The sequence below is a fragment of the Gymnoscopelus microlampas genome, assembly GCF_963454915.1.
Source record: "Gymnoscopelus microlampas genome assembly, chromosome: 10".
NCBI lineage: Eukaryota > Metazoa > Chordata > Actinopteri > Myctophiformes > Myctophidae > Gymnoscopelus > Gymnoscopelus microlampas.
In genome coordinates, this window is record NC_139947.1 from 42,511,929 (window position 1) to 42,538,289 (window position 26,361).

At 43.4% G+C, this 26,361-nt stretch overlaps 1 protein-coding gene across 1 annotated transcript; it reads left to right on the forward strand.

Annotated features, from left to right (window-relative positions):
- Positions 1-469: 469 nt before the first annotated feature.
- Positions 470-25,691, forward strand: cd34 (CD34 molecule). Its single transcript, XM_084068491.1, has 8 exons — positions 470-743; positions 16,821-16,874; positions 17,497-17,780; positions 18,531-18,608; positions 21,329-21,440; positions 21,574-21,626; positions 22,246-22,398; positions 23,861-25,691. Exons 1-8 carry the CDS (start codon positions 662-664, stop codon positions 24,047-24,049), a joined length of 1,005 nt encoding a protein of 334 aa, XP_083924617.1. The 5' UTR covers positions 470-661; the 3' UTR covers positions 24,050-25,691.
- Positions 25,692-26,361: the final 670 nt, after the last annotated feature.

Here is a 26,361-nt window from a genome sequence, read left to right on the forward strand (position 1 = left end):
AAAGGAGCTAGTATGAGGAGCTTCTTTTATGTTTCACTATAGGTTAGTTAACATGTTTTCTACCAGAAATTACAGCACTATATAAGATAAAGCATGTCATGTAAGGTTTCACTCACTAACATATTACATTCGCCACTCATTACCTCACTCTTACACACACACACACACACACACACACACACACACACACACACACACACACACACACACACACACACACACACACACACACACACACACACACACACACACACACACACACACACACACACACACACACACACGGGAGGGAGAGAGGGCCAGCTGCCTGGGGAAGAGGGGTTAACATCAGTCAGCTAGAAAAGGGGTGTGGAAATAGAGGAGGGGAGTGTGTGTGTGTGTGTGTGTGTGTGTGTGTCAGCGTGCACGCACGTGCATGTGAGTGAGTAAGGGGGCAAAGGAGTGGGGCTGTATAAAAACCAACGGAACACAAGCTGTGCTTTATCCTGCTAGTCTGTCCCGCTCACACAGACCCTCACAGGAAACCTCAGAACTTCCCCCCCGGCCCCCCAAACACTCCCTCACTCCCTCAGTGGCCCACTCTCACGGCGGCCCTATTTTTGAAAAGCTCTCCCACGCTTTTACAGGGACACACGTTCACGCCGTACACTGACCGAGGAGGATGGCAGCGTCCATGTGGAGAATGAATGGATTGTGGAAAGGAGTGGCTCTAGCCCTGATGCTCTGCGCTCTGCAACTTAACCGTGAGTACCACTGCTTCAATTAAAGAGTGATGTTTTTGTTCAAAAAGAAAAAAGAAAAAGTTATTTTGTTTAAAAGTTATAGCTCTATAATAATAGTATAATAATAACAATAATAATAATAATAGTAGTAGTATATAGTAGTAATCATTGTTATGGAGTGTTCTCCAGCTCATTAGTAAACAGAAAATACATTTTCACATCGGGGTACCAATTTCATCCGATCCGGAGAGAAAACCCCACAGTCATAGTGGTCCAGCTCCAATTTTGTCTACTCATTTATTTTGTTTCATCATGTCCAATCTCACTTGTTTAGTTTGTATCCTGTCTCCTGATTGGATTAGACTGGTATCCTGAACTGAATAATCTACACTTATTTTAACCCAAAAAATATAACATTTAACTCACACATGGATAAAGTAACACTGAACATTCTACAGTGCAACTGTCCTCCTCCCTCTATAGAAGTCATAGCAGTAGATTGTCTCATGTGCTTTGTCTCTCAGCCAGTTGCATGCAAGACAAACTTGTGGTGTAAACTACACTCCGTCAGATGTTGTGCCTCCACTGCAGCTTTAAACTCCAGTGGGAGTGTGTGTTGTATTCTGTTGTGCCATCTTGGAGTACTTTGGGCAGACAGACCGAGGGTAAAACATTAGTGGTTCTGGAGTGGAAGGTTGTAACGTTGAACATAATTATGCCCTGCATCCCGCATCGCGCTGTCTGTGTGTGTGTGTGTGTGTGTGTGTGTGTGTGTGTGTGTGTGTGTGTGTGTGTGTGTGTGTGTGTGTGTGTGTGTGTGTGTGTGTTATAGTAAGCAACGTGTAGGGAAGTGACCACACACCAAATGTGTTTTCTGCATTCTTGAGGAGAGCAAAAACAGTTCTCTTTACTTAATGCCCTGAGCATCCTCAGTGTTATTTTGACTGTAAAAGTGGACCTGCTAGGATAAATGTGTTACTTTTATAGCCTACAGTAGGTTTACAAACAGTAGGGGAGATTGTGTGTGTGTGTGTGTGTGTGTGTGTGTGTGTGTGTGTGTGTGTGTGTGTGTGTGTGTGTGTGTGTGTGTGTGTGTGTGTGTGTGTGTGTGTGTGTGTGTGTGTGTGTGTGTGTGTGTGTGTGTGTGTGTGTGTGCGTGCGTGCGTGCGTGCGTGCGTGCGTGCGTGCGTGCGTGCGTGCGTGCGTGCGTGCGTGCGTGCGTGCGTGCGTGCGTGCGTGCGTGCGTGCGTGCGTGCGGTGATGAGGGAGCCTATTGTATAATCCTGCATTGTGAGCTTGTACTGTAGATTGGCTATTTTTTGCATGGGACAGTCATATGACTACTTTAAGCATAAATCAGACTTAAATGTGGTGGGCACACTCACTGGCCAGTTGGCTCCAAACCAGGCTGACTTAGTACTAATTGCAAAGAGATGTGTGGCTTGGGTAGCATTACTGTCTTGCTGGTCGTAAAGGAGAATGGGTCCTGATTAGTCCAATATAATGACTTTATCAGAACTTGTGAAGTACAGTAATTGGCCTGATTTTTTTTACATTTAATTTATTTATTTTCTTTTGGGGGGGGGGGGTTACTAGACTACCCAATATGAGTAAAATACATCCAATAGGGTTACTTTAAAACAGATCTCCAGACCGTGAAACATGCTCCCCGTTTGTACAAGAGAGGCTCAGTACTGTACATTCAGTACAGTAGGTCTCTCATTTGCATCCGCAGCCCAACGGTTGGTAATTAGATTTACATGGAAATTGAATTACAGCATAAGAAGACCATTCCTCTTACAAACCAATAAAGGCCATGATACATGGATGACATTTTACGACACTATAGACAGGCAATTATTTCTCTTCAGCTGCAAAACCCAGACCCCCCACTGACAGCCATGTTTGCAACTCCACTTCCTCAGTCTTCCGCATTTGACATAGAAGTCTTAGAACTATTTCATTTGAATTTAATCGGAACTACAGTATGAACTGATGTTTATAAACGGTTTGAATAGGGATCTTGCTTTGCGTAGAAGCCATGAACCATTGCTTTAGGCATCAGCCTATACCCACTTCTGATTGCTACTTTGGATATCAGCACGGGGGTGTTTCCACAAGGGATCCTCACCTAACCCCCGCCCTAATTCCTCACCACAGCCTATCTATGGCCTGTCGATCACACAGACCTGCTACATTGTCGACACTTATCTCCAAGTGGCACTGCGGTGCAAATTTGCTGAGGCATGGTCAGCATACAGTGATGAACACAGCACTGGAAAAGTCTTTGTCAATTTTGAATATGAATTGCGACCATTCTGACACAGTGGCTCAAAGGACAATTTGGACTGATCATATGGTATGCAAAGCGATTGGGGGCTATTTCTTTGTTTGAAATGTCCAAATTCCATACATGCTGATGCTGTGCTTCCTTCCCCACCACCAGGCAAGCCTAATTACTGTCGCTCGTTGAAATCTACATGCTCACAACATGCCGTGCATGTTCTGAGCTTGTAGATCAGCTATTTGTGGAATCACGGAAGTCAGGCTCAAAGAGGCCATCCTCTCTGGGCCTTTTCACAGATACAGGGCTGCTTGACTGTGATGGCTTAAGGGTCACAGGTCAAAATGAAGGGACATAAACGTTCACTCTTGAGCAGACATGGACAATTTTAGCATTTCATGGTGCATTATTGATGTCTGTTTCCATGTGAAAAAGACGCTTTGTCATGTCTCTGTGTTGCGATTCCGCCAGACAGAAGGCCCACAGCACAGTTCCTGTCTTGTTGATGATGTCATTAGGGAGGAAGACTTTTTGAAACACCCTTTGTTCTGTGCACACATGCACAGACAGCCAAATAAATTGGCCAGAGACCTCAGTCTTGTCATTCATCTGAACACACACATCAAGATTCAAGGAGTTGTTATGTTACGTCTTGCGTACAGGTTAGAGGTACATAAGTAAACAATATCTATCATCATCAATAACAGTAAACACATTTAAGGAAAGAAAAGGACAGGATCAGATAGCATGCAAGGAATGCTATGTAAAATTATATTTGCAGCCACTCAGTATTAGACTGTGTGGAAGTGTGGAATCACAATGTTTACTGTCCTTGGTGACTCAAGTCTTGCAAATCTCCCTATAGTATCTCACTGATGCTCACGGATAGTTCAGTGAGGCCAAAACAAACTACTTTTTGTCACAGTAGCTCAAGTCAAGCAAGAGTGTGAGAAACCAGTGTTCACTATTCCAGTAATTATTTATGTAACTGGAATTAGAGGGTAGCTATACAAAAAAAAAGGATTTCATTCACGATTTTATACCTGTAAACTTGTGATGTGACAAATAATGTGATGATAAAGTTGGAGAAGACAGAGATTGTTAGAGAGAGAGAGAGAGTGTGTATGTCAAGAGACAGATGGGATTCTCACTGACGCAGTTGAAGTTGCGTTTGAATGCATTTAGCCGAGTTAACATTCTTATCGTATCGTAGTAAGCCAGTCAAATGCTTGCTCTCTCTGTAAGCAGATTTAGTTTGTTCCTAATTCTCCTGGCTTTCACTCAGCAGCTATGTAGATTCACAAATATGTAGCGCTGCAATGGGCATGGTCTGCACTGTTGGCTGATGTCATCCAACGCCTCTTGGAATAAATTATCTCTCACTCAAAGTTTGGGGGAAAACCCACATTTTGAATCTGCTCTTGAGATGGGGTGAAACGGGTTGCTTTTGTTGCTATGTGTGTGCCTTATTAGTTTTTTTATTTTGTTCAAAGAAATATGAGCAAACACAGGATATACACATAAAAGCGTAATAAAACACTTGTTTCCAATGTGGTCCTAATGCGTACTACAACTTGCAATCACAATTGCTATTAGGACATTTTCCAAAAAGAAATTTGAGGTGGCGTTATTTGCATTTTCACAGTTGAGAGACTCTGAAGAGGTGTGTGTGTGTGTGTGCGCGTGCGTGCGTGCGTGTCTACATGCGTGCGCGTCTACATGCGCGAGCATGTGAGCATGCGTTTTGCAAGTGTTTGGCAATTTGTAATTTTCCCTGACACAGCCGAGTCATGTCAGCATGGAGTCATGAATCTAGTTCAAATAAATCTAAACACAGAAAGGGCCGCAGAGAGTGGAGACACGTTAATTCTCAGGCTTCTCAATTCTATTAGAGACAGTCTGAGGATTACTTACAACAAAAACAAAGTAACAATGGACGGGTTCTCAGAATGAGGCATGTCACTGGCATAGAGCAAGTTGTGATTAACACAGCATATGTTTCTGCAGTCAAATTTGCAACATTCTCTCTTTACCAGGCAATGGCTGCGCCTGCCAATTTCAACATGGGCAGAGTACCCGCCACTCTCTTTCTCACGGCGCTCACAGCTATTGACCAGCGTTCCTTCAGTCCCACGTCGTGATGGCAAAGTTCGATTCGCGTCATTTGCTGGAGGGCGTGGGTCTTTTACGTAACCCATTGGCAGACAGTGGTGTTCTTATGTCAGGTCAGGGTGTGTGTAACTCCTCTTGGGCCCCGTCATAGCTGAAGCACCATGAGTGCTGGTGGCTTTATTCTTTCAGAACCGTCACTTGCTCCAAGTTAGAGAGATGATTTGAAATTGAGACCTTGTTTGCATTGCCGTCAATGAGCATATTCAAAAAGGAAACTTTTATGACAAACAGACACTTCCCCGCCCTTGTATGCATTGTATTACCTCATCCTCTGGGCTCCATCAACACACTCAGCTTAACATCCTTAAGAAATTCCCCCTTTTTTCTGGAGTGTCTTTATTTGGAGCCCATCCACTCTCTTCTCAAACAAAGCTCATTAGTGATAAGGAAACAAAACCTGTGTCACACCATAGCCCAAATGAGCATCCAGGAAAAATGGGTTGACAAGGAGAAATAGATTGTCTAGCAACAATGTTTACCTAGTGAAACAATCTTAATGAATAGCAGACGGCTGTGCTAGCATTCAAATCTTCCTTTTCCAATTACTGCTGTTCTGGTGAGCTTATTGTTCCTTGTTCCCCGTGGCACCCCGCTGCAATTTTACAGCTGTTGAGCTTTAACAGCAAGGGGGAGAAGGAGCCCTCTCCTCCTATTTCTCCACCATTTCAACCCGGCAATCTTGGCAGGGCAGCAAGCGTAGAGACTGAGAAGTTAGATGTGAGATTGAAGTCAACTGATGTTAAGCTAATGAGCAACTCTAAAATTAAAAATGAATTCCAAAATGTTATCTTGGAAGCAGACAGCTTGTTTAGTCATCCCTGCGCTTTGTCGCGGAACTGAGACCTCAGTAGTAACTCAAAGTTCTCCTAGGCACTTTGATGAATCCCAGTTCATGGTGAAGTCACTAGTGAGCCCCAATATATTGCAATGGGCGTGTGCACCGGTGTGTACGTTAGAGATGGCTAGGCTGTCTTTATAGTGGTATATACTGTTTACCCTGCGGAATAAAAGCAGTTAATGAGCCTTGGCTGAGGCCCTTTGACTGCCAAAATAATTGCTCTAGGTAATTAATGTTCAGTAAAAGGCACGTCTCTGAGCCTGCTCTTTATCCAACCTAATTGAAAACACAAGATTGCATCCTGTTTCGGCTCTTGGCGGGCAAATTCACATTCACATACACATTTTTGAGCGTGCATGTGCTGTTATTGTGAGGAGGCCTTGATTTCTGCATGGCTTTTTCTCTTGTAAGAGTGGGGGGGATTTGTAGAGTTGAACCAGGTCAAGCAGACTCTTCCTATCATTTCTCATACTGCCTCTCCCTACTGCGCTGTGGCTCCATAATATAAATCATTATACGATGCCAGATAGTTGAGGGCTATACGTTTAGATATCCTTTTACAGCCTCTCCCCACTCCACAAGCTCACGTCAAGAGGCAGTTGGAACCGGTCCATGGACATCTGCTGTTACAGCACAGCGCTGGTTCTGACAGGGAGAGGCGAGCAGTGTTCTGCTATAGCCGCCCTCAGAGCATCTGGTGTTTCCAACTTATCTTTTGCTAAAAAGATGGATAGGCTGTTTTGGAAACAAAGGTTTTATATTTCAATCACTGGTCGACATTATTTTCATTAGCAAAGCAGGGGCTGGGTGGAAACTCTGGTATGTAGCTACCATCATAATCATAGCCTGGCCTATACTGTTCAAAAGCAACTACATTTTTTTGTATCAGCTTTTCCATGGTCATGGATTTTATTACAGTATTTAATGTCCTGTACCAGAGGGAACATTTTTACAATAATCCTAAGTACAACTCAAAATCAGGATGCTGTGGTGCAGTGGAAAATTGCTGTGCTAAGGTCCCATGATGAGCACTACTGTGTCTATGGCACATGGCAGTAGCATTGGGTCCATATAGCAGGGCTGGTGGGTATTATCTGTAGCCGCCAGCATGTTCACCTCTGGAGCCTGGAGAGGTCAATGCATGCCGCGTGGCGTGACAGCTACATCCTGTCCTAGGATGTGCATAGATAACATTCCAGGGCTGCTGTTAATTCCTTTTAATATTTTTCAACCCCATTCTTGTGTTTTGTTTAAAAACACCAGGGGCGTGGGCAGGGCAGAAAAGTCAACTTTTGCCACCAGTCTGTCCAAATAGTTCTCACGTTCGGCCAGCGCGGAGAACCGGGGACTCTAGTGGTATAGTCCCTGAGATTTATTTTCCACGTTGTGGTTTTAGTGTTTGGAGTGGCTGTCTCGCCATGGGAGGAAATTGGCCTGTGTTTGGTCTCCAGGGTTATACTGGGACTTTTGCAACAGTTTGTCTGTCTGCCTGCCCGCTTATCTGCCTGCCTGCCTGTCTATCTGTCTGTCTGTCTGTGTAACATACGTATGTGGTAACACTTACTGTCCCCTGATGACCACCCTATCACCCTTTTCCCCTTATGGATGTTTTGCACATGGATGGAAGGGTTGGCATGCTTGCCAACACCCCCCACCCCCTTGTCACGTAGTCGGACCATCCATTCATTCCTCACAGTCTTGGTATTCCCTGGAGGGTCTAGGGGACTGGTGGAATTCCAGACTAGTAGGGCCTTAGCTGAGGGGACGCTCTCTTTACAGGGAAGGGAGGGGTAGCAGGGAGGAGAAGGAGTCACTGTGTCCTGCAGTAGACATCTGGAAGTGGGAAGGAGGGGGACATGGAACGAGAGGAGGGTGTGGTGTGGTGATGACAGCCAAGGTGTCGTCCCTGTGGTCTGGGTGGAGGACAGATGCAAACCCTGAGCTCTAGTGCCACTGTCCCTCATGCCTTCTGGAAGTGCAGTAACTGTATGCACAAGTGCGTAGAGGAAGGTCCCAGTGGAGATTTCTAGCAGCTGTTCCATCCCTCCCTTCTCATGGCCTCCTCCCCGCTCTCCCTGGAGAATGAACAGGCAGCAGGCCATTTCAGATGGGCCATTTGTAAAAGACTGCCCTGACATCCTATGCTCTGGCTATACCCCCTCCTTTCATTTGGTGTGACCATGTTTGTTTTCACTGCATTTCCCTGGATCCCCCCCCCCCCCCCGCCCAGTATACCCCACCCTCCACCCTACATCCCATCACTGGAGGAAATAGGAAGGGGATGGGACTGGGAGCTGGACTACTGAGGGCAGTGAGAGAGTGGGAGAAGCACAAGCGATGGCAAATTTACAATTCATCCATTACGCCCGTTTTGCACTCTAATAACCGATTTCCAAAATCAGTTATTTTAGGTTGTACGTACGTAAGCATATATTGTCCTTCGAGACAGCAGTTTTATAGTGAGTAGGAGTATATAGCCCTCATTCAAAAGAAACTCGATGATGGCCCAAGCACACGCACACAATCAATCTCACTCAGGTTTGGCTGTGAGTTGAGGCATAGTCGAGGGTGTCTTATAATTCTACGAAAATAGATGTGAGGCGGGAAGTAAATACACCTTGTTTGCATGTTGCCAATGTCTCTACCCAAGCAGCACTCAATCTCAGGAGACAGCTGAGGTTGGAGCTCCAATATGCCAAATCACAAAATTCAACGGTGATCGAGTGAGAGCTAGATTATAGAGATACATACAGCACAGTATAGATAGGTATGATATATATATATATATATATATATATATATATATATATATAAATATATATAGATGGGCCCAGAAGAACACACTGGAGTTTAAGAAAATCCAATGGTAAAGTTGCAAGTTGCCAATGTTGCCATTAGAACATGGAGGAAGGATTAAGAAGTATTTTTTTTTCTTACGTTATAGTTGCCATTATAGTTGACACAGTATCATGCATTTCAGATTGACATTGTCAGTCTGGCTCTGCAAAAAACAACAACCACCCCAGAGTCAGTCAAGTGCTTGTTTGTACGTGCGAGTGTAGGCTAAGCATGCAGGGCCAGGCAAAACATGTCATTTGCGTGTGTGTCTTTTGTCAAATTGGTTGGGCCGTCTGGTGGGAAACAGAACCAAATGTAGGGTCTGGCTCTCATATCAACATCAACACCTAAACTGATGATTCTCCGACATCCGTCTTATCACTTCGCTGTCGCTCTCCCGCTCCAAATCCTTCCTCATCTGCTGCCTCTACGGTAATGATATCGATGGTTCGCCTGGCACACAGCCAGTCTCTGGGCCCCAAACATCTGCTATGGAAACTCTGTTTGCTATGGTAACTGATCAAAACAAAACAAAGGCCATTCTTACTTGTGACAGTCAGTTGAAGAAAAAGTACAAAGCATGAGTGTAGTTGTTATGCAACTCCTACGGGTATTTCAAACTGGCCTAACATGTAAGTGTGTTTTGGGTGATGAGGAAGTCTGGCAGATCTGTGTGTGTGGAGCAGAGTGTGGTGAACCTCTCACCAGGCACTGTGGTTATAAAAAGGCCACTTTGAAGACAAGGCAATGTGTGGTGCAAAAAAATAAGGTCTGCCATGTGGAATACTACTCATTACTGTGTTTGACGATTCATTTACGTAGATTTAACAACGTAAACGTACAAAAGCTGGGTGCACTGAATGGATATATGGATATACCTGTAAATGAGCTCATAAATAAACTGTGTGGCTTCCCTATACTATACTACAGTTCACAGGTGCTGCCAAACCCCTCCCACCAGTCAGCCTTGAATGTGACAAGTGGTGGGTCTATGCTAATGCCTGATATACTGTATACTTCGTCACACAACAGATGTCACGCACATAAAATAGCTGATCTACAATGCGCCGCCGATGTGACACGTTGTGAGCTTGGCGAGCATAAATTGGGCATAACACTAGTTTGTGTATGTGTGAATGCCAGGTCAGCTCAGCTTGTCTGCTTATGGACATGAATGCGTTGATTTGTGGAATGTGGGATGATACACAAACGCAATTGATTTGATTTCTCATGACCTTCCTTCACCCTGCTCATATAAAATTCACTGCAGCAAGTTGTGAAATTCTTGACATGCTTCCAAGGGATTATAGTACCTTATTTATGGGCCCGTAGAGACATATGATATGTTTACAGTATGGCAGCCTGTAGAACGCAGGGATGGTTAACCTTATCCAAGTGAAAATACACCAGTAAAAATATGATGTACGTATGACCCATCTACATACCATGAACTTTGCAGTTGTAGGCTATCTAGTACATTTCAGAAAACTGTCAACAACAACTAGCCTGTCGGCTAGGCCTTCTCATGGGTCTTGTAAAGCTCAAAATTCAGCATTATAGTATGGTAGGGTCTGGAGTTTGATGTAAAACATTCATGCACTTTTAAGGATAAGATCATTCATCAAATGTAATTCGCAACTTGACTGTTAACCACTGTCAACCTGGCAACGTGGCACCTGGCATGGCATTATAGACAAACATTTTCTGGACTTTTCAAAAATGTTTAAACAATTTAAAAAAAAGAAAAAATACCAAAAGCGATACAAGCTCAGATGTGACGGCACGTTGTGAGCTTGTAGATTGCTTATATTTGCGCTATTCGTTGTACGACTAGGATTTAAGCGGTTAAATGTCTCTCTCTCTTGGTTCTCGCCATGTAATTGTCGGTGATTGGTCTGACCACAGGCAGAGTCTGAAGTGTCACTCACCATCCCGGGGCCTTGAATCCCCTCTTTAACCCATGATTTAGTGCCCTACAGCTGCCAGGACGAGCCTCCACCTCATGTCAAAGATGGAACACCCATGGTGTGTGAGCGACAGCCAGGCCAGGGAGGACGTTAATGTAGATCTGATAGTGAAGTGCAGAGCGGGGCTTTACTTGAGGTCAAAAGTCCCTTTGTCAGGAAACCCTGGCCTCATGCTCTCTAAGCTCATCCAAACACCCTCTGGGGAGAGGCCACGGTTGTGTTTATATGTTGTAGGAGTGTTACGTATTATTTCCACGTGTTTGTGTTGAGACTAGAAGTCTTTAGGCTTCATTTTAGTGCTGAGGGGCTTGGCTGGAGGCTGAGTGAGATTTCTCTGAGCTGTCTGTGTCTATACTAGTGTTATTGTGTATAAACTGATGTCATAGTAGCCTAGAGTTTAGACAGGTGATAAAGCCAGCAAGCAGGATGGCCTCTGAGCGCGCGTGCGTGCATGCGTGCAGTGTGCATGCATGTTTGTGCATCCCTGTAAGAGACAAGTGAGCACTTTAGTGCAATTATTAATGCTCTCCCGAGAGACTGAGGCTAAAAGGTTTAAATAAAAAATAAATGTGCGTTTTCCAATCATCAGCCTTCTTGAAATGTTCAAATACAAGTTGAAAACATACAGATGCCAGAGACTTTCAGTGGTGTGTGGGCTTACACAGCATACTTATTCTCAATCTATCTATATCAATAAACCTAGTTGTTCAGGTCCAAAGGGAATTAACTAAAGGCTTTAATAAAACTGTTAAACATGCAGGATTTATGCCCACCTATGCCAATTAAAATATATGACCCACTCTGCACAATGTTCAGCCTAAGGCTATGTGGAGATATGCAGCACTGCAGGGGGGAAGAATAGCACATTTTACTGAGACTGCAGATACAGTGCTGGACTCACGCTATCATGGTGGCAACTTGATGACTGTTAATCAGCGTAAAGACTGACGTAACAAGTTTTGTTTAGAGCAGTGGTTCTAAACCTTTTTAATTTCAAGTTTGGTATGCATTAGGCCAATTGGTTCCCAAACGTGTTCAGCTGAAACCTGAATGATACATTTGGTGTCTCCCTGGGACTCAAAATTACAAAAATCCTCTTATGTTGTTATAAATTAACCACTTAAAGGTTAAAAAATACTTATTTTCTATCAATTACACACCCCATGAAAATAGACGATCTGCAGCGACCCAAAAAAAAATCCTGACCCACTGTTTGGGGGAAACTGCAGAGAGTTACAGATCTGTAAAAGGGTCCATTTAGTTCCTAACTGTAAATAATTTAGCTAGACCCCGGGCCCCACTTTCAGAACCACTGATTTAGGGCAATTACATCCCTTTAAGGAACCTGAATTGCATTCCAGAGTTTGTAAATCATATTTCTAACTCACATTTTAATCTGACTGGCCTGGGTTAATTGTAGCAGATTAAAATTATTAGCCGTTGGGTTTCATTACTTCCTTCCTCACAACGGAAAGTCTGTAGAATTTGTTTTGCACAATAAATGGAGATACAATGCCAGCTTGCGATTTTAGACATTTTGAAAGGGAGCTTGGATATGACTGTGAGAGGAAGAGTTAGGGACTCAGCTGTGCTAGAAAGAAGTTTCTTCTTTATGTGTGGGTGGGTTTAATAAGACAATACAAACGAGCGAGGCTGTTATTGACACTGATGTAGCAGGCACAGCTCTCACAGATGGAACGTTTGCCTGTATTTCTTAACCTTTGGTGATAATGACTTTACATCTCCAAACGTCTTGCTTACTAGCTGCTTTCCCCATCCTAACAAATAACTTGAATATGTAACAACAGAAACTACATATCTTTTATTACATTTAACTTGAAAATAGTCATAGCTTCTGAATGCTGAATTCTAATACACAGTAAACGGAATCAAATCGACCCTTAAAGGTCTTTTTGGTTCCAGTTGTTCACTTTCTGAGTTAATTTAACACTGAGGATTTTACTGTGTAATTCATCCACCCATTGACCTCACATAAACTCGCAAGTTATTAGTCTGAGGAGTGGTTTTAACCGTTTCACCTTACTATGCCAGCAAGGCTTTCCTCATGCCAAACACCAACTAATCCAGATCGTATTCCAGAAAACGGGACCTCTCCCAGAGGATGGGTGCGGAGTCAGGAGGTTGTGAACTTCTGACATGCACATTTATTTGTGTAAGCTGTGAACAGAGGGTTAGCCCATACTAGCTGTTAATTAGCTGCGGCTCCTGAGCAAACAGGCCAAATTAGTTTGGCGTCAGGGGCCCAGCTACAGGCCTTGGGTCAGCAGGCCAGTCTGTTCCAACCCATCCTCCATCCCTCAGCCACACTCACTCAAACACACCACCCACGTGTTAGAAAGTGCATCCTCTTTATGTAGACAGTGTGGCGTAAGTGGGCCTTGTGTTGGGGATTTTGCACTGCTACAGGAAAAGAGGTTCTGAAAGATGAACAGTCATTACACAAACATTTGCAAACAACTTTATGTTGACAATTTCTTTCTTTTTTTGCTAAAATAGCTGATCTACAAGCTCACAATGTGCCGCAATGAGACCTACAAGAGCTTGCAATTTAGATACGGTATTCTCGCTATTATTTGTCATACGACCATGTATAGGGCTTGAGTGGTTAAGAATGGGTTTACCCAACCCATTCAGAGTTGCAAAACACCACAAGTATAAGTGGAGTAGAATAACTGAACAGAAAATTGCATGGTCATACAACCATTTAGGTGAAAATTGATGGTGGCCATTGATAAACATTTAATTGACTATAGTACATTCAATGATTTGCCTTCACTGCAGTACACAGGTCAGAATCTATAAGCCTCCATGTATACAGCAATGATAATACGGATGTATATAAAATCAATACCAAAGACCAACGTGTATGTCTCTCTTTGTCTCACATCTCTCTCTCTCTCTCTCTCTCTCTCTCTCTCTCTCTCTCTCTCTCTCTCTCTCTCTCTCTCTCTCTCTGTCAGGTTCACTATGTGTTCTTGTTCAAAATTTGTGGAGATTAGCAAAACAATACTTTATTTTTATCTTCAGAACATGGGGAATCCAAAAATCTATGTTTGCATTTGCACAGACACCTGCATGTCCGCCATATTGGACGTTCAAAATGGCCACCATAAAATACATAATTTGTGATATCTTGGCTTCTAAACAACATAGAAAGTTAATTAAATATACTAATCCAATGTTTTCTGGGTCAAGGAATCCCATAGAGACCTAAAGGATTGTGCACAGGGACTTGCAGTAGCGCCACATAGGGGATGGCCAGTGAAATTCAGGTTTACTATGTTAAAAAATATATTTTCGTTAAACAGTTTGGATTAGAAAAATATACACTTTTGGAATCTTCAGAGCATGACGAATCCAAAAATCCTTGTTTGCATTTGCACAGATACCTGCATGGCCCACCATATTGTTCAATATGGACGACCTAAAATATATAGCCTAATTTGTGCTATCTTGGATTCTAGACAACCAACCTTAGTTAATATGTTTCCAGGTCAAGGAGTCCAATAAAGACCTCAATGTAGTTATTATATAAAAGCAAGAAAACAAATGTAAATGGAAAATATAGTCTTTATATTTGTGTAATATCAACACATCATTGACTTTATTACACCACAGGTTTACAGATGTAAAGAAATGGGTGAAAAACTCCATTGTTTCTGTTGTTTTCAAAGAGAAGAAAAGAAAAGAAGAGGGCGGGGAGAGCAAGGAGAACAATCTATCAGTAATAGAAAACATGTCAAGGATATACAAATGGCATAAACCAACAGATACAGTATGTACATGAGATTAGACATAAGGTGCAAGGTGGTGACACTTTGGTAGGTCTACACTAGCAGCAGGTATGTACATGAGATTACACATTAACTTGCAAAAACAGTATTGACAAGTTATAAGATTGAACTATATACAATAATATCATCTATCATTCTTTTACGGCCCTTCATCACTGTTAGGAGGGTCATTTTCAGCATTACAGTCTGCGTCGTTTTCGCAGTCACTTCCAAACAAAGTTCTGTGCAAGTTGTGTCTCCTGCATGAACATCTCTGGGTTGTACAATGGGTTTTGCACTGACATCTGACCAACTCTACAATGGCCTGTGGTGCAGGAGGAACCTTTGTGGTAGTAGGTAGTATCTCACCATGGCTCCATGTTTGAGTGGGTCAAAAAGACTCTGCCACGTCACAGTGGCTTGGCACCACACCCTACTTTGATCATGCACACGTTCAATGTTCTCCTCAAGGGCACCAACGGTAGGAGGCAACTTGCTGCTTTATGCCAGATGTTTGCAAAACAGATACCACCTTAGGTCAGGAATGTTTGTTATATGGATGCCCCTTGGGCAGTACATCATACAAAGTTGGCCAATGCATCATTCACCTCCTGTGTTAGGTCGCCTTCCTCTGTTAGTTTCTGTTAGTGGTCAGATGTCAGTGCAAAACCCATTGGACAACCCAGAGAAGGTCATGCAGGGGACACAACTTTGTTTGCACAGAACTTTGTTTGTGTGGAAGTGACTGCGAAAACGACACAGACTGTCTGTAATGCTGAAAATGACACCCCAGACAGTGTTGACGAGCTGTAAAAGAATATTCCTGAATGATAGATCTAGTAGATATTGTATGTATATAGTTCAATCGTTCATACTGTTTTTGCACCTTAATGTCTAATATCATACCTGCTGCTAATGTAGACCTACCAAAGTGTCACCACCTTGCACCTTGTGGCTTTTTTCCCCCTAATTTTTATCGCTCAATTCTGTAACCCCTTTTTCACCCGGTGCCAATTAGCTAAGTGATCCTGGGCACTACACTCCCCCCACCAGCCTAGGGAGGCCAAGGCCGAGCTCATGCCTCCTTCAATGCATGAGAGCCAACTGACCTTCTTGTCACCTGACGGGGGAGTTTCCCTGGTTGGACGTAGCGTGTGGAAGGAACACGTTATTCCAACCAGTTCCCTTCCCCTCCATCAGGCGCCCCGGCTGACCAGGGGGAGGAAGTATAGTGACCAGGATTACTACATGTTTTTGTGAGGGTATTAACTACCCTAGGAGACACGGGAGAACATGCAAACTCCACACAGAGTAGGCCCTTTCGCCTTATGTCTAACCTCATGTACATACTGTATCTGTTGGTTTACGCCACTTGTATATCCTTGACATGTGTTCTATTACTGTTAGATCTCCTTGCTCTCCCTGACCCCCCCCCCCTCTTCTTTTCTTTTCTTCTCTTTGAAAACAACAGAAACAAAGGGTTTTTCCACCCATTTCTTTACACCTGTAAACCTGTAAAGTCAATGATGTGTTGATACTACACAACTATAAACACTATGTTTTACATTTACATTTGTTTTCTTGCTTTTCTATAATCCTGAGAACTACATTGAGGTCTGTATTGGACTCCTTGACCTGGAAAACATATTTAATTAAGGTTGGTTGTCTAGAATCCAACGTAGCACAAATTAGACTATATATTTTATGTGGTCCATATTGAACATGCAATATGGCGGCCATGCAGGTATATGTGCAAATGCAAACAAGGATTTTTGGATTCCCCATGCTCGGAAGATTCCAAAAGTGTTATAGATTTGCTAATCAAAAATTCGTAACAAAAGTATATTTTCTAACATAGTCAACCTGCATTTCCATGGCCATCCCCTAGGGACTGCAAGTCCCTGTGCACTATCCTTTAGGTCTCTATTGGATTCCTTGGCCCAGAAAACATAGGATTAGCATATTTAATTAACTGTCTATGTCGTCTAGAAGCCAAGGTAGCACAAATTATATATTTTATGGCAGCCATTTTGAACGTCCAATATGGCGGACATGCAGGTGTCTGTGCAAATGCAAACATAGATTTTTGGATTCCCCATGTTCTGAAGATAAAAAAAATGTATAGTTGTGCTAATCTCCACAAATTTTGAACGAAAGTATATTGTTTTACATAGTGAACCTGACTATCTCTCTCTCTCTCCTCAGATGGGGTGATGTGTGATGAGGATGCTGTAACTGATACACCTGCCGCTGACCCAGGTATGATGTCATGTGACTCTATTTGTTTTTTCTTTTAATAATTTGTCTGGCTTCAAACCCGGGGAGATTCTTGGATTTAATTTGTTTATAATACATTATCAATCTATAAAGTATGCAAATTTCTGCATGCGTGCTTGTGAGTGTGTAAACAGCCGTATAATCCTTCTGCAAACTATGTGTTAATTAATTGTGGAGTTAAACTGTTTTTTCATCCTTTATGTTAGGAGTTATGATTTTTGGGGCGGATTTGAAATCATCACTTGATGACGCACTGGGGTGTAACCATACTCCAATCCTAACTGCAGTGGTCATCGAACCATTTATTCAGCGCCACCCCTAATAGTCTACCTCTGTCCACCGAGCGAGCTAAAGCGAGCGAGTTGCCGTGCCGAACTTTGCGAAGTTACAAAAAAATCTGCAAATTATCTACATCTTACTTGTATGACATCCAATTTGACACCCTAAAATCACAATAATTCAAGGCACTATTACTGCATGTATCCAGCTATCTCAATAATAGTAACTGTGACTGTGCAAGCTCTCAAGAGACCACCTTGTCACACTGTAAAGCACCCAAACATGTCAACATGTCCAAAACCATCAATGTTATGATGTGTTTTAGGCGCCACGGATGCAGCAGATGCTGCTGCTCCAGATGCCACCGCAGCCCCGGATGCCCCTGCTGATGACACCGGTGCCACAGCAGCTGCAGACAATGCAGGCACTGATGCCCCAGGTGACCAGTCAGCCGATGGGACTGTCGCCCCCAATGCCGATAGCCGGGGAGATAATGGAGACACCTCTGGTACCTCTGGGACCAGTGCTGCCCCGCTGGCAGTCAATGTGATTAATATGGATGCCACTGAGGCTGCCGCTGAAACACGGGCCCTTCTTAATCTGGTGATAGTGAGTATTTGTATTTGTTACAATGGTTGGGGTGTTGCTTACATGTTAAGAGTCTAAAGCCTGATATATATTTTCTTGTACGATGGTGTCGCTCGCTGAACATTGCCGATGCCATGTGGAGCGGTAGTTCAGGCAGGCACTTAAGTCAGCCTGTCCCACGCTCATACACCCTTCAATCACTTATACAGCCACGGTCCTAACGATTGAATCCACGCTGTCTATTTAAGCAGACTGACATCCAACTCCCTCTACCAACCTAGTCTCCTCCTGTAGTAGCATTAAGGTGTTACTATATCAGCATGGCATTCAATGCTGGACGTTCATATGTATTTGATCATGTTCTTTAAATGTACGGGCTCTGCTCTATGAGGGGCTCATATATGTCTATGATTATCTTGACGAGGTGTCTGACTGAATTTCTGTGAGCGACACAGCCGTACAACATAGTATATATTAAGCAGCAGTTAGACCTTCTGGAATTGTGTTCGCCGTATAGAAAAGAACAGCCTACTTGTTTAGAAGACACAAAACATACCCTAACCCTAACCCTCTCACAACAAATTGTTTGAGAGGAACATTTTTTTGTGTTAACTTCAGATCTGTATTGATGTGTTTTTGAATGTAATGTAGGATAGCTAGAGGAAGAATAGATAATGGGGGAATTATAAAGTTGCTACCGCCATACAGACATGGTTCTCCGTACCTTTCCAAGGTCTTCTGACGCCTAAGCTTTTCTCACTTTCCTTACAGCCTGCTGTACAGTGTGTTGACAAAGAAGCACTGGAGGGCAAGGATACCGTCAAGGTTAAGGTTACAACAGCTGATTGTGTAAGTTTTTACGTGTTTTAATTATTCCTCCTCATAAATCATTAACCCCCCCCTCCACCCCAAACAACAACAACACCACACAGCAATGTATTGACAATTTCTAATGCATTTAGTTTACAAAGCGCTTGATGTGCAATGAAAAGAAAGTAAAGGTGTCACAGCCAAGTGAAATAATTATACAGTAAGTCATGTAAAACATAAAAAGGAAGACATCTATTACAACAATTCAGGACAATGTTTGATAAATAAGAACAATTGCACGGAAGCCTGACCGTGTCCCATTGAACGCACGGAAGTCCATAGCCTGTCCCTGTCATCTTGATAACATGCTAACCACAGGCTGTGCTGCACTGCCAACGGATCTCCTGAGATATCAGCACATCCTAGGCCACAGGGGCATAAGAGACAAAGAAGAGCGCTGGGCTCCATTACCCTCATTGGAGGGCCTCAAATGACATGTTCCATTCACCACAGCCCTTATCTGGCCCCCTGCACCTTGGCTGCAAAGGAAGCAGCTTGTTCCACATAGGGGGAGAAGATTAATATGTTTTAAACGGATACAGTTGGAAACGTGGGCCCGACAAATACAGATCTCTTTCTCAGACATTCTTTAAGCTTTGTAAATCATGATGCAGTGTTCCTCACAAAAGCAGAGGAGGACTGACACAGTATTTCCTCCCAGGTTAGGCCTGTGTGCCAAAAGCTCACAGGTCACTTGGAGGAATAATAGTAGGGGTGGGGCCCTATTCTCTGGAGCCTGGTGTTGTCTGATAGCTGATTCTTTAGCTCTTAGTTGTTTGATGACAATTGGTTTCCTTGCTGTCACCAAGCTAGCAGACTGTGAGAGGGAATAGAGGGATACATGTGTTCCTCAGATTATGGTCACATTAGAGAAGTCTAACCGATGGATGATGACACATGCATCCACAGCAATGCTGCACGCATTGCTGCACACAAAAATAACAAGTACAACACAATTATATGCTAATTACTACAGTCTTAGAGTACAGCAGTTGCAGCCCTCACTGATAATGATTCTGACAATGATTAGCACAGCACAACAACTGATACATGTTGCCATGTACCAGCTCCACTTGAAAATAAACACTGACCAGACAGCTTGTCTAGCTGATGATCAGGCATAAAGGCATGTAGATAAAACACAGCTTGTTTTCTTCTTCACAGCGTGATTCAGGGAATGGCTTGAAGGACCTTGACAAGAGATCTCTAAACAACGTTTCCATGGAGAAAATCCAATAACCTTAGATTGCTCCAAAGCAGTGGGAAAAAAAACTCCCAGCAAGTAAATCCCCAGAATATGGGCCCAAAAACCAGCCGCGCAAATTCCCGTGAGAAATGGTGGCTCTTTCTCTCATCACGAGTCAATGGTCACTATAAAAGTCAGTAGCTTGAACTAAATCAATGAAAATATGTACGTATATGAATCTCTCTGAATTCTCATAGACAATGTCTTTATTGTTAACGTGAATTTAACTCATGAGAGCTCCAGCCAAGTCAGCAGGAGGGAATGTGAGGTCAATCTCAGCAAAGGAAAAGCGTAAAAGCATAGAATTCCTGAACATAACCTTTAATGGGTCACAAGTGGAAACAGGCAGATGGAGAAGAGAACAGGATACACGGGAGTACTGTAACTGCTTGGTCGGTGAAGCTCGGGTGGATGATATGTGAGGGGGGGGCGATGGGGGGGCTGACGCAGTTTCATCGTCCCTGCAGTTGGGTGTTATAGGAAAGGCCAGCTGTTAGGTCCCCTCCCAGCTGACTGGCTGATTGAATAACCTGAGGAACCAGAGTTTGCTCACAAAGATGGTCAAGCCTGATTTATACTTTGTCGTATGATGGTGTCGTGCCCCTGAAATAGCCGATATAAAAGCGCACAACGCGGCGCGGATGCGGCACGTTGTGAACTTGTATATCTGCTTTTTTTGGGGCGTGTGACACGTCATACGACAGAGTATAAATTAGGCATTAGAAGGAGATGAATGCTGGCTGGATCACATTGCACAGAATGGAGCGTGCTCCCTCAGCCCCTCAAGAGCAGGCTTGTGCAATGCGTTGACATCATAGATCAGGGTTACGGTGGGAGAGAGAAGGTGTGGTCCACAATCTGTTTTCCATCCATCGAGCATTTTGCCTCGATTACTCACACACAAAGGCTTTCGCACAGACGCACACAGACAGTCAGCTGGACACACTTGCAGTTTCACATGTAGGACATGCATGAACACACTGCACTCCACCCTAATGAGTGTCCACAGAGATATATCATTTATACTCAGTATTATACGTAGTGTAAGTCTCTCTGCTACCCCCACCATCACCACCAATACATGGCGCTAAGTTTACACACACTTACACTCAAAGGATCACAATGGTCAAGATGCTCTCGAGCTATATTGTGTTTTATCCTTTCTACAGATATGTTCAAATGTTTATGCATATATGCATTTTGTCAATAAATATGTCAATTAATCAAGTCAGTCAGTCAGTCAGTTCATCCAGCCAGTTCAGGAGGCAAATGTTCTTTTAAATTGAAATTGATAATATTTTCAGCATGTGAAATAATGGCCTATGTTCGATCGTCAGAAAACTATTTCAGGATGGATTCTACACTGCTCTCTTGTGATCAACTACACATTCAAAGAGCGGCAAGACCTGTGGGGACAGAACTGACATTATCTCTTACAACTCCTATTTTACAGGAGGCAACCAAAGCGATCATCCAGGGTGCTCCTGCGGCCTGGTGTGGCAAGGACAACTGTCGTTTGGACATCAATCAAGATGGCAATACAGTCCTGGTCGCCAGTCCTGATGGTGCATATTGATGATTGATGACATTTTATTATGAATTGAGATATATTTTCCAGTGATTATCAAATAGCTTGATGCAAGACCTTCTGTTGTCATGAAAATACACCTAATTTCGACAAACTTACTTCCCCTACAGCTGAAGGGCAGAAGTTGGTTATGGCCCTCCAGAGTGACAACATTTATGGCCCGGTGAGTGGACAGTCTCAGAAACCATAAGATTTAATCCGGTGTGGTTAGTGAAATACACAGAGTAAAATATTCAATGTTTATTTAACTCAGAGTGTACAAAACCAAATGGACCCTCATTTGGACCCTTAGATGGTTCCATTTGGATTTGGCTCCATGTGTACCCTCTCAAGAGTTAAATTAACTCTCTCAGGGTATTACAGTGCAGTGATACTAGCAGAGAACCACTAAAGCCACTACCAAATGAAGCTTTTCAAGGCAGTCTATTGATTCAACCCAGACTACTAAGCCCATAAGCCTTTCTGCTAAGCTTCACATCTTCCCTTCTGACAATCTTATCTTTCTCATTTATTTAGTCCAACAAAAATGCCTCGAGATTGAATTATGATCTTGTATTATTATTTCAAGATATCTTCTTGATATCATATTTCAGATGAGTTTTTCACCTCAATCCTCTCTTCTGTGTGTGTGTGTGTGTGTGTGTGTGTGTGTGTGTGTGTGTGTGTGTGTGTGTGTGTGTGTGTGTGTGTGTGTGTGTGTGTGTGTGTGTGTGTGTGTGTGTGTGTGTGTGTGTGTGTGTGTGTGCGCGCGTGCCTGTGGGTTTGCATTTCATTATGTGCAGCTGGGTGTGTCAGAAACAGAATACAGCTCAGCGTCATCGGGGTCGTCTGTATTTGTGGCGGTGCTGCTCACCGGTCTGCTCCTGGCTGCAGCGCTCATCGGGGCCTACTGTCTGAAGTACAGACGGGCCTCCGACACCAAGGGCATTAGACTGGTAAGTAGGGGCCATCACGATCATGACATTTAACCCATTGAGACCTGAAGCCGATTCTACATGTCTCCTAAATCTCAACAGTTTTCTGAAAAACCTAAGTTTCTATATCAGTGGTGCTCAATCTTTTTCACGTCAAGGACCCCCAAAAGCATATGTATTTGGCCGCAGACCCCCATCAAAATATTTTGTTCCAGGGACCCCCCAGAAGTAAAGATTTGAGTTCAAAATGTTCGCTTTAAAAGTATATATATATTCAAAGATTTGCACCCATTTTCACGATTTTTCAAAAATATCAGATCTACAAGCTCGTAGCGCGGCACTCGGTGCCGCGCTATGAGCTTGTAGATCTGATATTTTTGAATAGCCCAAAGTGTAAAATAATGCTTTTTAGCTCAAATAAAAAAAATCCGCCATTCCTGTTTGCCTTTTAGGCTTTGTAAAAAAATGCACAGCAAAGATATGACAAATAACTTAAATAAAGAAATTACTGACATATATAATAATTGTATACATTCAAAATATTTTTAAAATAGAGGAAATAGTGTAGTTTGTACTCTGTAAAATGGTTCAAACGCTGACCTCGGTGACCTTCCATAATGCCACCAGGTTTAAGGCCTTAAACTGTTGTTTCTAGCCAGACTGCTCACACTTCAACCGTGCTGAACATGCACATATCCCCCTGGTCACGCTTCAGCTATGTTTTGCTATGTTTGAAATCAAAACGGGATACACACGTTCTTTGCAAGGGACTGTGGCCAGGTCTTTTAATTAGGGGAAACTGTTGGCCAGCTATCAGAGAGGAATTATATGCATAGGGAGAGTGTTATCCGGGGGCCCACGCCCCGCTGTCCGCTGCCATATGCAACTACTGATCTCCCCGTTTCATCTCTCGGCCAAACGCAGCTGCTTCTCTGTACCACTGCATCACATACTTAAGACCACATCATGTGTGTTTGTTGGTGGGTTTCCATGTGTTTTGTCCAGGCGTGGGTGAATTTTGTCTGCTCCAGGAATATGATACAATATAAAAGTGCATTCTTTTTTTGGCGCTCTTTCATCTGTGTGGGAATTTGCAATACTTATGCACGTTTTGCGCATTCCAGAGCATTCATTTAAATCTGCAGTCCGTAAGTTTATACCGGGATTCGAACCCGGGTCTTCTTCGCGTTAGAGACCACATTCCATGAGAGAATCCCTGCCTCATCAGGGGATATATTGACCTTGGGAGCTTCGGGCAGTATTACTTGTCAACCAGTAGGCTAGGTCTCCTCCTACCCGATACGTTTCTACCAAAGAGTAGGGAGACCACCTCTAGCCACTGCAAATGTGCTAGTTATATTGTATTAACATACCATGAGAGCAACAATGGACCCGTAAGGGATAACCAGTGTTCAAGTAATTTGTTCTGCTCTTATGAAATTGTGGTCAGATCACACATAAAGACATGTACGTTTGTGTTTAGGCGGAGGAGGCCTGTCCGGCAGATGAGCAGAACCAGGGGAACACGCTTGTGTCTGTAGCCCCTCTCAACCCCCCTCCCGAAACCCCGGAAAAACCCATTGTCAACGGAGATTCCCCTGAGGCAGCCAAGATCGAGCCCCCTCCCACAAACGGCCATTCCACTGCCAAGACGGCAGATACCGAGCTGTGAAACCCCCATCGGTTTACTACAGAACAGAACCGACTGCCTCAACACACACACACACACACACACACACACACACACACACCTGTTCTCCATCATTCCACCCACCGATCCATCCACCCTCCCTCCTCTAGAAACCATAGAGAGCCGACCCCCACCACCACAAGATGGACATCAGGGATTAGAATAACCCTCCTCTTTCACCACTGATGCTCCCTTTTGCTCTGGTGTCTTCACCCCCCCCCCCCCCCCCCCCCCCTTGGCTTTGTGCCCCAACAAGGAATGACCGTATTGGAATGTCAGGCAAAGTAATACTGTAGTCATGGATATTACCTTCAAGAAATATGATGATGAAGGTTGTGTGGGTTGATGATGACCTTCAAGCTAGAGACCAGAGACAGGAAACGGGGAAGTTTTGGGTGGGGAGCGACTGTTTTGTCTAAATCACCACTGGCTCTTGTGACGTCTGTGTCTTCTCTGGAGTCACAGCTGTGTGCTGGCATTGCCCCCGGGAGGATCCCTGCCTTGCGTCATCCGCCTCAGAAGAAGAAAAGCTGCAACCAATCCATCCCCACAGAAAATGCGAGTGTTAAATCAAATTGGTCTTTAGTCTTGAGATTGTAAAGCATAAAAGAGAGAGGAGAAGAAAGGGAGGATAAAAAACACACACACCCACAGCCAAGAATCTGTTTACAAACTTCTTTGAGAGAAAATCCATGGGGGTCTGATCTTTGTTTGACTGATTGAGTTATTGAGTGTTATTGAGCTTTCATGTGTGCATGCGTAGTTGTGTGAGTGTGTTGTGTGAGTATGTGAACATGTACTCTAAGTATGTGTGAATGTATACGTGTACCCATACTGTGCATGTACTGTACTGTACTGTATGTATCCACACATGCAACTAAGCCTGTCTTGCTTACACATGTGTACTTGGCAATGAGCGTTTGATTTTAAACAAGAGCGGCTGAATGTGTGATATATCTGAATGTGCATGTGACCATAGCTGGTAGAAAAAATGTACAATGTTGTAAAATTAAGTGACAAGGTGATGGCTGGTGGAGTTGCATTGGGTGGCGCTGTGGTTACAAGTCATAGGCAGAGGACAGTTGAAGACACAGGGAATCCTCCACTTCACATCACTGCAAGCTCAACCCACAAGTTGTACAGAGATCAGTTGAAACGCTGGCAGGAAGGTCAACAGGCCTCCTCCTCACTGTGGCTCTATGGCCGCTGCTGAAAATCATGAGACTGACTGACTGACGGACTCATTCAGGCCCAAAACACAGTGTCAAAGAGAGCCGTTCTTCGTCAGCCCTTTCCATCCATTTGTCAGTATTATGCTCTTCCTAATACCTGTGCTTTTCTTAATACCAGCATTCTATTGAGCAGTGTTTTTTAATGTTTGTTTTTGTTCATTCAAGTATACTCATGTGCTTTGTTTTGTGCCAAAGAAAATTCATGTTAACTTTTCCCCCGCCTTTACAAGGGACTGCAAGATTCAATTGACGGGATTAAAGGAACCACAGTACAAAAAAAAACAATGACTGCCTTTTTTTCTAACTGGAACAAAATGATTTTTTTTCTCAGTCCATTTCTATCATTTTTAACATTCCGTCACAACTGTTAAATAAATACCTTTTTTAATGAATCATCAGTTTCTGTTTAATTTCTTAAGTGAAATGCTCTTGCAGAAGTTTTTGCTGGACTCAAGATAGTGTTATACTGTAGATCTGCTCACCACAGAAACCCTCTGAAGACTAAGATTTATTTGAAAATGCCATTTTTGTGCAAGCTTGGACAAACGCTAGCATGATCAATTGCAGGTGGACGATGTACTCTATGTACACACACGTGCACTCATACACACATACACACCCATGCTCTCAGATGCATGGAATGTAAATCCTATGCACCCCATAAGGTCACACAGCTGGTTTGCATAAGCAGTAGTAATGACATCATTTCACACAGTATTGTCTTTCACTGTTTGGGTGGGGCAGCAAAAGCATCCAGCAGCTGTCTTTCCTAAATGGAGTTGGACATGTTCATGATTACACCTGATTCGTCCGACTATGTCGCGTGCCAAACATAACTGATCTACAAGCTCACAATGCGTTGCATCATTGTGAGCTTGTAGATCAGCTATTTTCAATATGCGACACCATCACACAAGGGAGCTTAAGATATTACCATTTGCCAACATAACTGGCCACAAACTGACAGACTAACTGGCCATTTGCTCGTTTGGTAAATGTTAATATTAGCCTACACTAAATGATTAGATCCACCCGAGTGTCACATAATGCATACGCTACAGT

What these genes read in the sequence shown, in the direction of transcription:
- cd34 (XM_084068491.1), top strand. Translation starts at nt 662, where the DNA reads ATGGCAGCGTCCATGTGGAGAATGAATGGATTGTGGAAAGGAGTGGCT. An exon ending in CCCTTCTTAATCTGGTGATA is followed by an intron (nt 17,781 to 18,530) that starts GTGAGTATTTGT and finishes CTTTCCTTACAG; the next exon opens with CCTGCTGTACAGTGTGTTGA. An exon ending in GTGACAACATTTATGGCCCG is followed by an intron (nt 21,627 to 22,245) that starts GTGAGTGGACAG and finishes CATTATGTGCAG; the next exon opens with CTGGGTGTGTCAGAAACAGA.